The sequence below is a fragment of the Symphalangus syndactylus genome, chromosome X (assembly GCF_028878055.3).
Source record: "Symphalangus syndactylus isolate Jambi chromosome X, NHGRI_mSymSyn1-v2.1_pri, whole genome shotgun sequence".
Classification (NCBI taxonomy): domain Eukaryota; kingdom Metazoa; phylum Chordata; class Mammalia; order Primates; family Hylobatidae; genus Symphalangus; species Symphalangus syndactylus.
Genome location: NC_072447.2, coordinates 73,641,190 through 73,654,945, shown reverse-complemented (window position 1 = coordinate 73,654,945; position 13,756 = coordinate 73,641,190). Strand labels below are relative to the sequence as shown.

General features: G+C 45.6%; 1 protein-coding gene across 1 annotated transcript in view; it reads right to left on the bottom strand.

Moving 5' to 3' along the window:
- Positions 1-209: 209 nt before the first annotated feature.
- MSN (moesin) overlaps positions 210-13,756 on the bottom strand; it is a 74,894-nt gene continuing 61,347 nt past the window's right edge. The window contains exons 4-13 of the mRNA XM_055267409.2: positions 12,764-13,038; positions 11,288-11,371; positions 10,496-10,642; positions 9,242-9,338; positions 7,036-7,199; positions 5,531-5,661; positions 5,118-5,278; positions 3,842-3,934; positions 3,264-3,488; positions 210-2,727 (exon numbers count right to left, since the gene is read on the bottom strand). Coding sequence (XP_055123384.1) covers positions 2,563-2,727; positions 3,264-3,488; positions 3,842-3,934; positions 5,118-5,278; positions 5,531-5,661; positions 7,036-7,199; positions 9,242-9,338; positions 10,496-10,642; positions 11,288-11,371; positions 12,764-13,038 — 1,542 coding nt within the window. The 3' untranslated portion in view covers positions 210-2,562. The remainder of the gene's footprint in view (positions 2,728-3,263; positions 3,489-3,841; positions 3,935-5,117; positions 5,279-5,530; positions 5,662-7,035; positions 7,200-9,241; positions 9,339-10,495; positions 10,643-11,287; positions 11,372-12,763; positions 13,039-13,756) is intronic.

The following is a 13,756-nucleotide window of genomic DNA, read 5'->3' as shown; positions in this document are numbered from 1 at the left end:
TTAGACAGTCCTGTGACCTTGGGAAGTTATTATACTTTTTTGAGCCCATTCTCTCCTGTATAAAATGGGGATAGTCACATCACCCCTCTCCATAGAACTGAGGTATAGATGAAATGAGACCAAAGATAAGAAGGTAATATATAAATACAAATTGCAGTGAAATATCTTACAACTACCCACTCATGCTACAAAGAAAGATTGAGTCACTGTGAAGTCTTCCTAAATTTTATTGGCACTGAAATAGAACATGGATTGAGCATAAACCCCTCCAAAAACAATTTTTAAAAAACCCAAAAAGTACACAAAAAACCCCTGAATACAAAATCTAACCTTTTTCCCCAGCCTCCCTAAGGGTAAGTTACTGACTTTAAGGCAGCTATTAATAGATTGCTCCACAATTCCAGGTTTGAATTTAGCCAATATAGGACATATCACCAAGTGAGTGTCAATATAATTCACAGCAATGCACACAAGACTCCTCAAGGTCAGGCACAGAGTGGGGGGTGGTGGCCAGGGGGAATTGAGGGAGGCTCTAAGCTAGGGGCACTACATGGTGGGACAGGAGGGCCCCTTGAGGACTGAACCCTGGGGAGAAGACAAACAGTAATAATAAAAACAAATAAAAGTACTTTAAGAAAGGATTGTATGACCTATAGTGACAGATGACATCACTAATACTGAAAGCTTCTTATATTAATAATTTTGCTCAAGCCTGTAATCCCAGCACTTTGGGAGGCCGAGGCGGGCGGATCACGAGGTCAGGAGATCGAGACCATCCTGGCTAACACGGTGAAACCCCGTCTCTACTAAAAATACAAAAAATTAGCCGGGCGTGTTGGCGGGCGCCTGTAGTCCCAACTACTCGGGAGGCTGAGGCAGGAGAATGGCGTGAACCCGGGAGGCGGAGCTTGCAGTGAGCCGAGATTGCGCCACTGCACTCCAGCCTGGGGGACAGAGAAAGACTCCGTCTCAAAAAAAAAAATAAAAATAAAAATAAAAATAAAAATAATTTTGGCAAAATGTCATTTTGTAATATAGTATATTCTTTCCAGGTGTGGGGGTGGTAAAGGGATGAGGCCAAAATGATCCTGCCCCAAGACTAATATCTTCTAATGGTGCATTAGCAGGGAAGGCAGAAATCAATATTTAGATATCAGTAGAATACATAATACTGTAGAAAGAAGAAGAGCACACATGAGACAGAGAAGGAGGTGGATGCTCCTGGGTTGAGAGCAAGGGGTGGGGGTGTGGAAGGGACTAGGCCAGAATCCCCAGCAGCTCTCTGGTTTACAGCTCCAAGGGACAGAACAGCTGGTTTCAAGACCTGGGTCAGAGGTTTGTCAAACAGAGGCAGGGCCCAGTCACCTCTTTGGAGGGAAGTGATGAGAAGGGGATTTTGGTCACGTGAGAGGGTTGAGTAAACTTGGATCAGGGCACAGGCTTCTCTCACCATACTCAGCTTCTTGCACTCACTTCCTAGTTGAGCCTACTGGCATCAAGCTCCAGATGCCAAGGCCGGGATGGCTGTGGAGCAGGAGCTATGGCCCAAGTAGCTCTGAGAGGGGAAGAGACCTAAAACCCCTGGCAGGGAAAATACTGACGCTAGGTGTGAACATATCCTCTCTTTTCACAAGAGTCCTGATGGGGTTGGCTGAGCTTTTGGGTACTCATCCCTACTGTTATAGCTGGAGAGGATTTGGGCATTGAAGCAGGGAGGGGCAGATCCCACAAAGTGACCGCAGATCTGTAATAATAAGTAAGGGGTAGCTCTGCCCATAGAGCTCACTTTAGACAGGCCTATACTCCTATAAGGAATTGGGGTAGGATCTTCTACTCAGCCTTGCCAGAATAGAATGGCCAATGGCCTTCTAGTACATTTGGTGAAGCCTCTTGAAGGCACCATTTCCCCCACCCACCCTGGGGAGAAATTGAGTCCCTAAAGTCAATGACAAGGCATATTGAGGCTGAGTTTGTTACAGGTACGATCTGGGAGGTAGAAACAAAAATGACTGAACATCTTTTTATCCCCCAATCATTACAAAGCCTAAATAACTCTAAACGGGATGGGAGGACAAATTTTAGGTCAGTTGACATCCTGAAGCAGATATCCAAGGTCCTGTCTCATTCCCTAGACCACGTAACCCTCCAACCCTGTAAATCTCAGGACCCTGAAGAAGACAGTGGTAAGGGAGGGGAGGGGAGCTAGCTTCCAACCTACTCCACACTTGACTCCCATAAGACAACAGTAAGTGTAAGGGTATTTGCAAAATCAAGTGGAAAGTACCTCTAGGCTGGAGAAGTAGGATATTCTAGCAATACAGATTAAATGGAACAGAGAAGAGAAAGGAGGTTCCATTGGCACCATAGTGAGCCATTCATTTGCCCAGGGAAGTGGGTGGGGGCTAAGGGGCTAGGTTTGGTCCCATGGCTACATTAAATGCTTGGCATGACTCCAGGGCTACTCTAGTTAGTGGCTCCAGCACAGTATGAGTTAGGTGAGTTAGGTGTAGGAGTGTGGGGCAAGGAAAAAGGGAGGAGGGGTCCCTAGAGGCTGGGTGCCCATTACATGGACTCAAATTCATCAATGCGCTGCTTGGTGTTGCCCTGCCGGATCTGGCGCAGGGTCTTGTATTTGTCTCGGCCCAGTCGCATGTTCTCAGCATGGATCATGTCATTGGCAGTCTTCTTGGACTCATCTCGGGCATTGGCCAGCTCCGAAGTGAGGGCCTGTGAGGGTGCACGGGAACACAGAGGTCAATGGCTTTCTCTCATTTTACCTCCTGTTATTTGACCAGACTTCCCTTCTCTTCTGTTTCCTTCTTTCTTCCTCACCCTTTCTCTCTATATGTAAATATTGAGAGTCATTTCCAACTCTGTTAGAACTGCAGTGGGGCAAGAATATTTAAAAAAAAATAAAACAAACTTAGGGGACCAGTTGATAATGGGTATCCTTTAAGAGTAGAACAACATACCAAAGATTCAGGTGGGAATTTTGTCAGCTAGATATTTTCTTAATGTAAGAGGTGAACGGAGTGAGTGGGAGGTGGGGCAGAGAGAAAATCTCAAAAAGGGAAGAGATAGCCCAAGGTCTGATTAATAAGTGAGAGGTGCCTATCCTTAAAGCTGTCACTTAAGAAAGGCTTGGGCTCCCATACAACACTGGGACAGGATCTTATATCTATCCCCCATGATGGTCTAGGGAATGCCATGGGCTACTAAATCAATGCATATAGTTTCCTTGCCCCTTGGCCCTACTTGTATACCTTCAGGTGCTTCTGCACACGCTCATTCTTCTCTGCCTCAGTGGTACGTTCCTCCTCACTGCGGTCCTTGGCCATAGCATCAGCCCGTAGGTCAGCACTAGCCTCTGCTCCATTCTCATCCTGCTCATCCTGCTCATTCTCAGCAGGCTCTGCCACATGAGGTGTACTCATGGCAGTCTTCAGCTCAGCACGGGTCTTCTCCAAGTCTTCCTGTACCATCTGGGCCTGTCCAGCAACAGAAGGAGAGAAAGACTGTCAGTGAGACCAGTTAAAATGTGGCATCCTGTATATGCCTAGAACGGTCTGGCAAGAGGCAGGCACCAGGCAGGACAAGGCACTTCATCTGCCTGATCCTTAGTTTCTTCAGCCATAAAACAAGAGCAATTGTACCAACTTCCTAGAGGTATTAGAGAACTGCAGTTAAGTATTTGAGGAAACCATGGGTGCCTTCTCCCATGCTGCCTGCTGTGGGAAGTACGAAAGAGGGAGGGAGCCAAAACATAAGGAATCTAAGGAGCTGTTACCTATGCATATGGTACCCATTCCCTCAATGCTTTGCTTTAGGCCCTGTGTCTTACCTTCTGCTGCCACTCCACAGCCTCACTCTCCTTCTTCTGTCGGGCCATCTCCAGCTGGGAGATTCGAGCTGTCAGCTCTGCCATTTCCAAGGCCTATGAATAAATTGGAAGCCTGTGAGAGCTGGGCCTTCTGGTCCTCAGGACCCAGGTGTCTTCAACCCAAGTCCCCTGGGGTACTAGTAAGGGACCTACTGCTCCACTTGTTTGCTGCCTCAGAGACTCTTTTACCAGACCACTTCATTCCAGTCCCATCTTCCCTGACCACCACTACCTTTTAAGTCAGAGCTCCCCCACCTAGACTGTAGGCCTCCTGAAGACAAACAATATGCCATCTCTGTCCCTTCCTCATTATCTCTCCCCCTGCCCCTCTTGGCAACTATGCAGCTGGGGGCCTCAGTAAAGCTTTGGCCATCATTGAGTCACTTCCTGAAGTGGCAGATCCTTTCTTGATGTCCTAGAATGCTCAGGATTCGACTAAGAGTCTTCCCAGGACAAGTACAGGAAAGACACTAAAGTGTCACAAGGTGATCTGAACAAGGAAAAAAACTTATGCACACCTTGGGTAAATCTCACATGACAGCTTCCTCGTGAGAGACAGGTCTTGGTTCCCTCTATTCCCACCTCCAACAGTACAAAGGAACAGTATATGTCAAGGAGTTTGGACCACAGATTCTTAACTTCTGAGTCACAGAACCCTTGGAAACTGTGATGAAAGTATGGATGCCAAATGCCCCAAAAATGCATAGACACATAGTTTTGCATGTGATTTCAGGGAGCAAAGCTTTCAAACAGAGGCAGAAATGGGTTCTAATCCTTATTTAGCCACAATTGTGTGACCTTTGGTGAATCTCTTCTCTGAGCTCTAATTTCCTTATCTGGGCATATTATCTCATATGAGGTTAATCCCATAGGGTTACTGGGAAGAAGAAATAAGTAAGGAAAAGGGAAATATTTCCAACACAGCAACATACAGCAGGAACTCAAATATGAGTCCCTTTTGTTCCTTTCTCCTTCCCTTTCCTTTGCCAAGTCAATCAGCTCAGATACCCAAGGGTTAAGAAAGTGAACAGAAACTAAGGGTTAGGGAAGACTGCAAAAATTCCTGGGCCACACTAGTGACTTCTCAGCTTGCTTCTGAACTAGTTATTTGCTGGAGGCCCATGGAGTGGTAGCCTGCTCTAAAAAGTCAGCATGTAAGCAAAAGTAGCTATAAGTAAGTCGGCAGACAAGGAAGAAAGCTCAGTTCCCACAATCCCAGCCCACCCTACAGCTTTACCAGCTGTTCCTGAGTCTTTTTCTGGTCCCGGGAGGCCTGCAGCAAGGCCTCCTTGGCCTCTTCAGCTTCTTGACGCTCCTTGGCCAGCTTTTCAGCCTCGCTCTGGGCACGCTTCCGTTCCTGCTCAAGTTCCAGAGCCCTGCGGGTCTGTTCTTCCAGTTCTGAGCAGAAAAGGAGGGGAGAAGGCAGTGAAGAGCACAGAGATAAAGATGACCCAATAGCTTTGTTCCTGGAAATGATCCACCCCAAAACAAAGCTGGCAGAAAGTTCTGAGCTCTCTTCTTGCCTATTCTTCTTCTAGTCTGTAGCCACACCTGAACTACATTGTCTGAGTCTACAGCTCAGGCAGAAGGTTCTCCAGCTCAGAGTTAGGCCTGGAAAAATCCAATCTCCAAGGTGACTCCAAGCCTCACCTTGCTGAGCCTTCTTAGTCTGTTCCTCAATCTGCTTCAGCCTCTCCATCAGCTCCTCCTTCTCCCGTTCAATCTTCTCTTTCTCCTTTTCTGCCATTTCACGCTTCTTCTTCTCATTTTCCAGCATAGCACTAGGGAAGGAGATAAAATGGATAGAACAGGATAGCAAAGCTCCATAAAAGCCTGGGGAGGCCAGGCGTGGTGGCTCACACCTGTAATCCCAGCACTTTGGGAGGCCGAGGCGGGCAGATCATGAGGTCAGGAGATCGAGACCATCCTGGCTAACACAGTGAAACCCTGTCTCTACTAAAAATAAAAAAAAAAAATTAGCTGGGCATAGTGGCATGCACCTGTAGTCTTAGCTACTCGGGAGGCTGAGGCAGGAGAATTGCTTGAACGCAGGAGGCAGAGGTTGCAGTGAGCTGAGATTGCACCACTGCACTCCAGCGTGGGCAACAGAGCAAGACTCCATCTAAAAAAAAAAAAAAAAAAAAAAAAAGCCTGGGGAATTCCAAGGCTTGCTGCCTCTGGGTCTCTCAACCCAACCTTCCCAACACACTCAGGAATTGTTAGTTTGGGCCACCCTCCCTTACCTCTATACCCTTGTCCTCATATCACAGCCCCACATAGGCCAGTCTACATGGGGCCCTGTCAATGTACCCCTGAGTCAGGAATCCTAGCTCTCCCACCAACCCACTGGGTGACCTTAGCTATGTCACTGCTTTCCTCTTGTTCCCCTATCTTGAAAATGGTCCAATAAGACCTGCCCTATCTACCTTGTAGGAAGACAAGTTTTGGCTCTGTGCTGGGATGAAGTGCTTCAAGTCTAGTAATCTCTATAGCTAGTGCATCAGTCCTCAGGTCTAATGCTGCCTGCCCTAAAGCCCAGTTCTAGGCTTCTTTTTCCCAGAGTTTGTTACAAATCTGGAATAAGTATTTGCTTTTGCTTTTTGTTGCCCTAGCACCTCTTCCAAGAACCTTCTTATCTCCCTTGGCTAGGTATTCTCCATCTGAGCCCTCAGAATACTTGGCTTACCCTTCTCCCCATCCCTCTTCTATGTTTTTGTCTCCATAGCACTTCTTAACCATCTTATGTACCACATAATTTGCTTATTTATTATGTTCGTCTCCTCCCCACTAGAATGCTAGCTTCACAAAAGCAGAGATTTTTGGTCTTTTCTTATTCATTGCTCAATAAATATTTATTAAGTGAATGAATGACATGGCCTTTGTACCTTGAGTTATGTATATATTGTTTTCCCTCTCTCTGCTACTAGACTGAGTAGACTGTGAGGTCCTACAGGGCAGTTTCCTGCTAGATCCAGCTCTGTAAAAACTGCCCCTCAAACTTGGTAAATTTTTTCTGAATAAATGTGAATACTGGTGTCTAGCCTCTCATCTATGAAGTCCTAGGTTGGCCTCATGTCCTGACTTAGCCTGCAGGGCACCTTTGAGAAGCTTCCTTGCCCCAGCCCTGTACCCCCACATCAGTGTGCAGCACCTACCGCTCCATCTGCTTCTGGTGCTTCTCCTCCCGGGCCTGTGCCTTCATCTGCTGCACTTCAATGGTATCAGGCTTGCGACGGCGCATGTATAGTTCATGGTTCCCCATGCACAAGGCCAAGATCCGCTTGTTAATCCGCAGCCGGGGAGCATAGAAGACGAAGTCCTGGTGGGAAATCAGCAATCAGAAAGAATTTGGAGGGACAGGTAAAGGTGATCTTCTGCCTTCTGAAAAGCTACATCCAAAAGCACTGGAAAGAATATTTAATCTGACCTCCTGCACTACAGATGGGAAGACTAATTATCAGAGTGGTAAAGTGACTTGCCCAGAGTTAGACAGTAGACAGACCCAAGACTAGAAACCCAGGTTTCTTGACTCTGAAACCCGTGTTCTTCCCACAATTTCCTTCAATCTTTGCTTACAAAACCACAGTTTCTTTCAATCTTTGCTTATGAAAGCATCCTAAATTACTCTTAATCAAGTTGAGGATTCAAACTTTCTCTGCTAATTAGGGAACATGCTAGGTCTCAGGTGACCTCTTTTGGAAGCCAAATGACCCCTGAATAATACCCCAGTGGGTGCAATATGGGTGGCTGGACTGTTTCTACAATCTCCTAAAAGCAAATCCTAGACCCAGCCCCTTAAATCCTTTTTGGAACAAGGCAGGCTGTAAATACATACATAAATACATAAATCTCCTGATCACTGCTTGTCCTGGTTGTTGTTTTCAAAATGAGCCCTTGATCTCAGCTGCCTTTGTTACTTAACTTTTTCTGATAACAGTTGAGCACAGCAGCAATAAAAGAAAACACACAAGAAAATCCAGTGAGTTTGAGTTTGTTACTACAAATACCACTGGACCAAAGTCACCAGCTGATGGGCTAACCACCATCTCCTCTGCCACTGACCACACACTGCTACCGTCTCATATAGCTTGGGGTGCAGTAGAGGGAGCACAGGTTCTCAAAGTCAAATCACCTAGGTATAAATCCCAGCTCTACCATTTTTAGCTGCGTGATCTTGGGCAAATCACTCCATCTCTCTAACCTCAGTTTTGTCAGCCATAAAATTAGTATGCTACTTAATACCTACCTGACCATGTTGCTGAGGGTTTAAGGAGACAACATGTGTAAAGCCCCCAGCAGGGGAAGTTCAGACACCTCAGGGCTGGAGAAGAATGGTTGAGCCTTCATGAAAAGAGTCAAGCTCAGCATTGTCACTGAGCCTTGTTGCACATGCAGTATCCCAGAAAAGGAGACACTCAGCTCAGTTTCCCACCCTACCCACAATCACCAGCTGTCTGGTCTTGTGAGCTGCAGGCTACTGAGTGGGTAAGAAGTATGGCGAGTGTGTTAGAAAAATGAACGAACTTAAAGCACTTTTTTGGTCTTGGATTGCTCTGGAGAAAAGTCTGAGAGGGCAGCAGTAAAGTTCTACCAAGAAGTTTGTAGGATCATCTTCAGATTTGGACTTCTCTGGCCACAGCCCTTTCTCCACAATAAAAAAAAAAAAGAAATCAAGGGCTGGGCATGGCGGCTCACACCTGTAATCCCAGCACTTTGGGAGGCCAAGGCAGGCAAATCACCTGAGGTCAGGAGTTCAAGACCAGCCTGGGCAACATGGTGAAGCCCTGTCTCTACTAAAACTACAAAAATTAGCCGGGAATGGTGGCATGCGTCTGTAATCCCAGCTACTCGGGAGGCTGAGGTTGTAGTGAGCCAAGATTGCGCCACTGCACTCCAGCCTGGGCGACAGAGCGAGACTCTGTCAAAAAAAGAAAGAAAGAAAGAAAGAGAGAGAGAGGAAGGAAGGAAGGAATCAAATATGTGAACAGTGTCCACTTTCTGGGACCCAGGGGCTTCGAAATATGAGATGCATTCGGTTTCCACCCCAGAACCTCAGGGCGGCAGAGGTAATGGCTAAGAAGCAGTACTTAACACTGCCTTTGGCTCTCCCACATCCACAGTGAGGGAGACAGGTAGCAGAGTAGAACCAGGTACGGGATGTCTGCTGGCCATTTCTTGGCATCAACATCCCCCTCCATTCCCAATCTCTATTTGTGCTTCCTGTTCATGCACATGCGCACGCACACACACACACACACACACAAACACATCAGAAAAGGAAGAGAAAAATAGAATAGCATGATTGCTCATTATGCAGGCCTTGTCAAGTACCCGTCTTGGTCAGAGGGAGGAATCACTCACCGGGGCTTTTTTGTCAATGGGCTTGATGACAAATTTCTTATCATTGAAAGAGATGTTCCTGATTTCACTCCAGGGAAAGCCTATCTTGGGAGTTAGTCTGTAGAAATAGAAACCAATAACATCAGGACAAGGGCAAGACAAGAAGCACATAGAGAACTGTCACCTCCAAGTTTCTATGTCTCTCTCTCTTTTTTTAAATAAATAAATAGAGACGAGGTCTCACTATGTTACCCAGGCTGGTCTTGAACTCTTGGGCTTGAGCTATCTTCCCTCCTCAGCCTCCCAAAGTGCTGGGATTACAGGTGTGAGCCACTGAGCCTGGCCAAACAAACACTTCTCTCTGGAGGAGGTAGACTCAGTGCCAGCTCAGCCAGTGTCATCACACGCCACCAGGTCAGTTGCCAGCATTGAGAGTTCACTAAAGATCTCCTGATACTACAACTAACATACAATTCCTTGTCTCAAGCTTGTTTTGTTATGTATTTGTTTGAGGCATGGAACTTGTAACAATTCCTCAAGGGAATCCCCAGCCCTATTTAACTGAGTCTTTTCTAACCAAGCTTACAAAAGTTTGAGAGAAAGTAAATAATGAACTCCAAGATTCAGGAGTTATATGGAACAATAATCTATTGCTCTCCATCCTCACTAAGAGTACACCAAGTGAAAAATACAAGCAAGTGGGATAAGGCTACAGTGAGAGGATTATAGGCCAAAAGCCACTTAATCATCACAGGAGACTAATTACAAATCCTGATAAGATAGTCTAGGCCTGCAGGTTCCAATAAAAGCATAATGACTGTCACAAATATAATTTTAAGTTTTCTAGTAGCCACATGAAAATAAGTAAAAAGAAATGGATGTAATAAAATTATAGTAAGTTTAGTTAACCCAATATATCTAAAATATTATCATTTAAATATGTAAATAAATATTTTTAAAATATTAAGACATTTTACATTCTGTTTTTCACACTAAGTCTTCAAAGTCCAGTGTGTAGTTTACACTTACAGCACATCTCAATTCAAAGTAGCCACATTTCAAGTGTTCAATCGCCCCATGTGGCTGTGACAGTGTGAGTCTAGTCAATACAGGATTTAGAGGCCTAAGGGAAGTTGTGAAATCATCTGGGCTGGACTAAATTAGGTAGAAAAAGAACTGAGATGGGACCCAAGAGCTATGGCCCTGCTCTTTGGTGAAAAGTGAGCCCTAGATGTTATCGTGACCTAAATAAACTAAAAGAGATCTGAGATATACCTGTCATTCTGCTCATAGATGTTGAGACCCAGGGCATCCACCCCCAGCCACAGCTCTGAGCCTTTCTTGTTCTTGATGCTGAAGTAATTCACACCATACATCTCCAGATCTTGAGCAATCTTCAGATATTCCAGGACCGCATCCTCCCTAAATGACACAGAGTTGGGGGTCACAAAGTGGGGCTTGTGAGTCAGACCCAAGGAGAGAGAAAGCCTGCTTACTCTGTACTTCTGACAAGGATCTTGCTATCAGGAGTGGGAAAGGGGACAAAAAGCAAGCAGATCCTGGAGAACAGAGCACAGCATGACTTTTGCAAAGCAAAATCTCCTAACAAAAACCTAGAGTCTAAGCTCCCAAAGGGAATAAAGATGGGCTGACCCTTGCTGGCCTCTGGCATGTTGGCTGCCATAGAAGCAATTTTCTTTCTCTCATTCATTGTGACAGCCTCTTATACAGGCACATTCTTAGCAGGGCTCAGAATGTGGTGATGGCAAAATGATGATATTTGTCCTTCAACTAGACAACCCTCAAAAATGCTTTGCCATGTGTAAGAGCTCCCTCTATTTCTTGATAGTCAAAACTGTTTGGGCTACCAGTTACCATCATTCAGCAAAACAAACAAACAAGCAAACAAAAAACAGCCTTATAATGGTCCTAGTTTGCCTTCTATCGTCCCTGTTCCCTTTCTCCAACATCCACCAATGTCCCTTGTCATCAGTCTCTTCTCCCTAGAGTGCATTCTCATTCACCCTATAAGGGAAGTGGGGCCCACCACTGCTTGGGCAAGCTTACCTGAGCATGCCACGGTGTTCCTCATGCCACACCTGGATCCGCTCCTCCCACTGGTCCTTGTTGAGTTTGTGCTGTTCCAGGACTCTAGAAAGACAATGGGTGATGGGTAGTTTAAAGCATAAAGTCCCTGTGCAGGAGAGAAGGGAAGCCCATTTAGCCTTCTAAGGGGCTGATGCAAAGAGGATGTAGAGTCAGCCAATTGAGGTCACACTGGAAGCAGACTGAAATTATAGCAAGAAATTATTAAACTAGACACAAGGAATTGCCTGAAAGGTAAGAGAGCTACAAGAATGGATGATCAGAAACAAGGGGAACACCTGCCTTTGTACCTTCATCCACAAATCAAATGATGTGCTGTGGTCCCTAAGCATAGCAGTAATGTACCAGGAGTTTTTTCTGACTTTAGGGGCTAATAGTAGGGATGGACCTCATGGAGCCAGGTACACTCTCTCCTAGATCCTCTTGGGACCAACAGTCTATGTTTATAAGACTACTGCTCAGAAATGAAAGGACGGCCTTTGGTTACAGAGCAACGAACTGAGTCCTAATGGCTTTGAGAAAAACCAACAGGTCCAACCTCCAAGGCCTACTAGATTATAAACAAGGTTTGCTTTAAACATGCCATCTCAGATATCATGGCAATGACTCAGGTAGAGTCCCCAGGGTACAAGCACTATCCCTAGTATCTTATGGGTGTGTTGTACATATATGCCATAACTCCAATGGGACAGAGGCTCCCAGAATGAAACAAAGTTTTTCCTTCTAATCCAAAAGACTATGGAAATGGCCATTGGGTATAGTAGGAAAAAACTTAGTGTTAAAATATTAAGGTGCTAAGCTTCCAGGTCTGGCTCTGGCTCTGCCTCAGATGAGCTGCAGCAGATGGGGAAAGTCAGTGTGAGTACCTCTGCACCTCTATTTCCTTGGCCAGGAAATAAGGATATTGCCTGCTTTGTTCATTCTGTGTGTTATTGTGATACAAAAACAAAAATAATGAGTGTTTTAGAGCTTTCGACTTTGAAGTTTACAAAAGGAGAAAGCTCTGTACACCAGCTGTCAATATTAGAAGCCTATTTGAGTTCCCCATGTCCTTGGTTTGCTTATTTCTCTCTCTCCCCTGTGAACTTCTGATATAAGAGATCTAAATCAGTAAAACGAACTGAGAAAATGGAACCAGGGAGGGGTGAAAGAAATTACTCAATCTCTGGTTCTATATAAGCACCTGCCATCAGGGTAATAAAGTTCTGTAACCAGGTAGACAGAGGGAAAACAAGAAGGCTTTTTATTTGGAAAGCCAGAAAAACAACAACAGAGTATGACACCATATGCAAATGTCTCTTGAGCAGCATAACACAGTCTTCAGACAGACCCCAACGGAGAAGAACAGATCTGGCATCCCCTGTGAGGCAGGGATTGGTCAGCTGTGGGCTGCAGCCCCTTATGGCCAAGGCAAAGGAGGGCAGGGAACCACCTCACCTCTGTGGGAGCAACTTGTCTCCGGCCAGGTAGCCAGACTTATGCACTTCCTTATTGAAGTCGCCATACTTAGACTGGACAGCATACGAGGCCAGCAGCACAGCGGTCTCAGGCGGGCAGTAAATATCATCATTGAGAATGCCCTCTTTCACTTGCAGAAAGAACAGGCGCTGAGTGATGTCCTGAATCAATTCCTCGGACACATCCTCAGGGTAGAACTTGGCACGGAACTTAAAGAGCAGGGGGCTTTCCTTCCGCACGTCCTGGGCAGTCACCTGGGAGCAGTAAGGGTTATGGGCTCTCAAAAAATAGGTTTTAAGGGTGATGGAGTGGCTGTAGGGTGGGGAGAAAACACTGAAAGATCATCAATTTGCATAATCTTAGAGAGCTGGGTGGCAACCCCCCTGGTAATTAAGAAAAATAATACATTACTTTCACTGGGGACTGAATCCCATGTCTGTAATCACTTTCTGTTGGGAATTTCTTCCTGAAATTACCTTAATACCGACTGATGATCAGAAATCTTCAAACCACTTTTATCTGACTATATCCAACTATCCCCAAATTCTGAGAGTAGGCATGAGCTCTTCTTTTAAGCTCGTCTTATAAGTCTCCTCCAACTTCATAAATTAGCAAAATAAGGACTAGGATATATGACTGAGGACTGAGAATTGGCTAGACAAGAGCACAAATTAGACCATTTTTTAAAGCCTGAAATGGAATACTAGTGGCTCCACACTTGTCCAGCAAAAGACTCAACTCTTTAGGAAAACAAGACTCTACCAGCAGAAGGTGGGGTACCTACTCCCTAGACACAATCAGAGAAGCAAACTGCAGGACAGTATGGAGACTTCTAAGGACAAGGCCGGCCAGTTTGAGGATACGAAGATGGAAGGCTACCAGGTTACCGTAAAGATGCTGCTTGGGGTGGAGAGCTTGCATGGACTCAAACCATCCCATTTGGGGTCCAACTGAGGTAAAAGATCAAGAAAG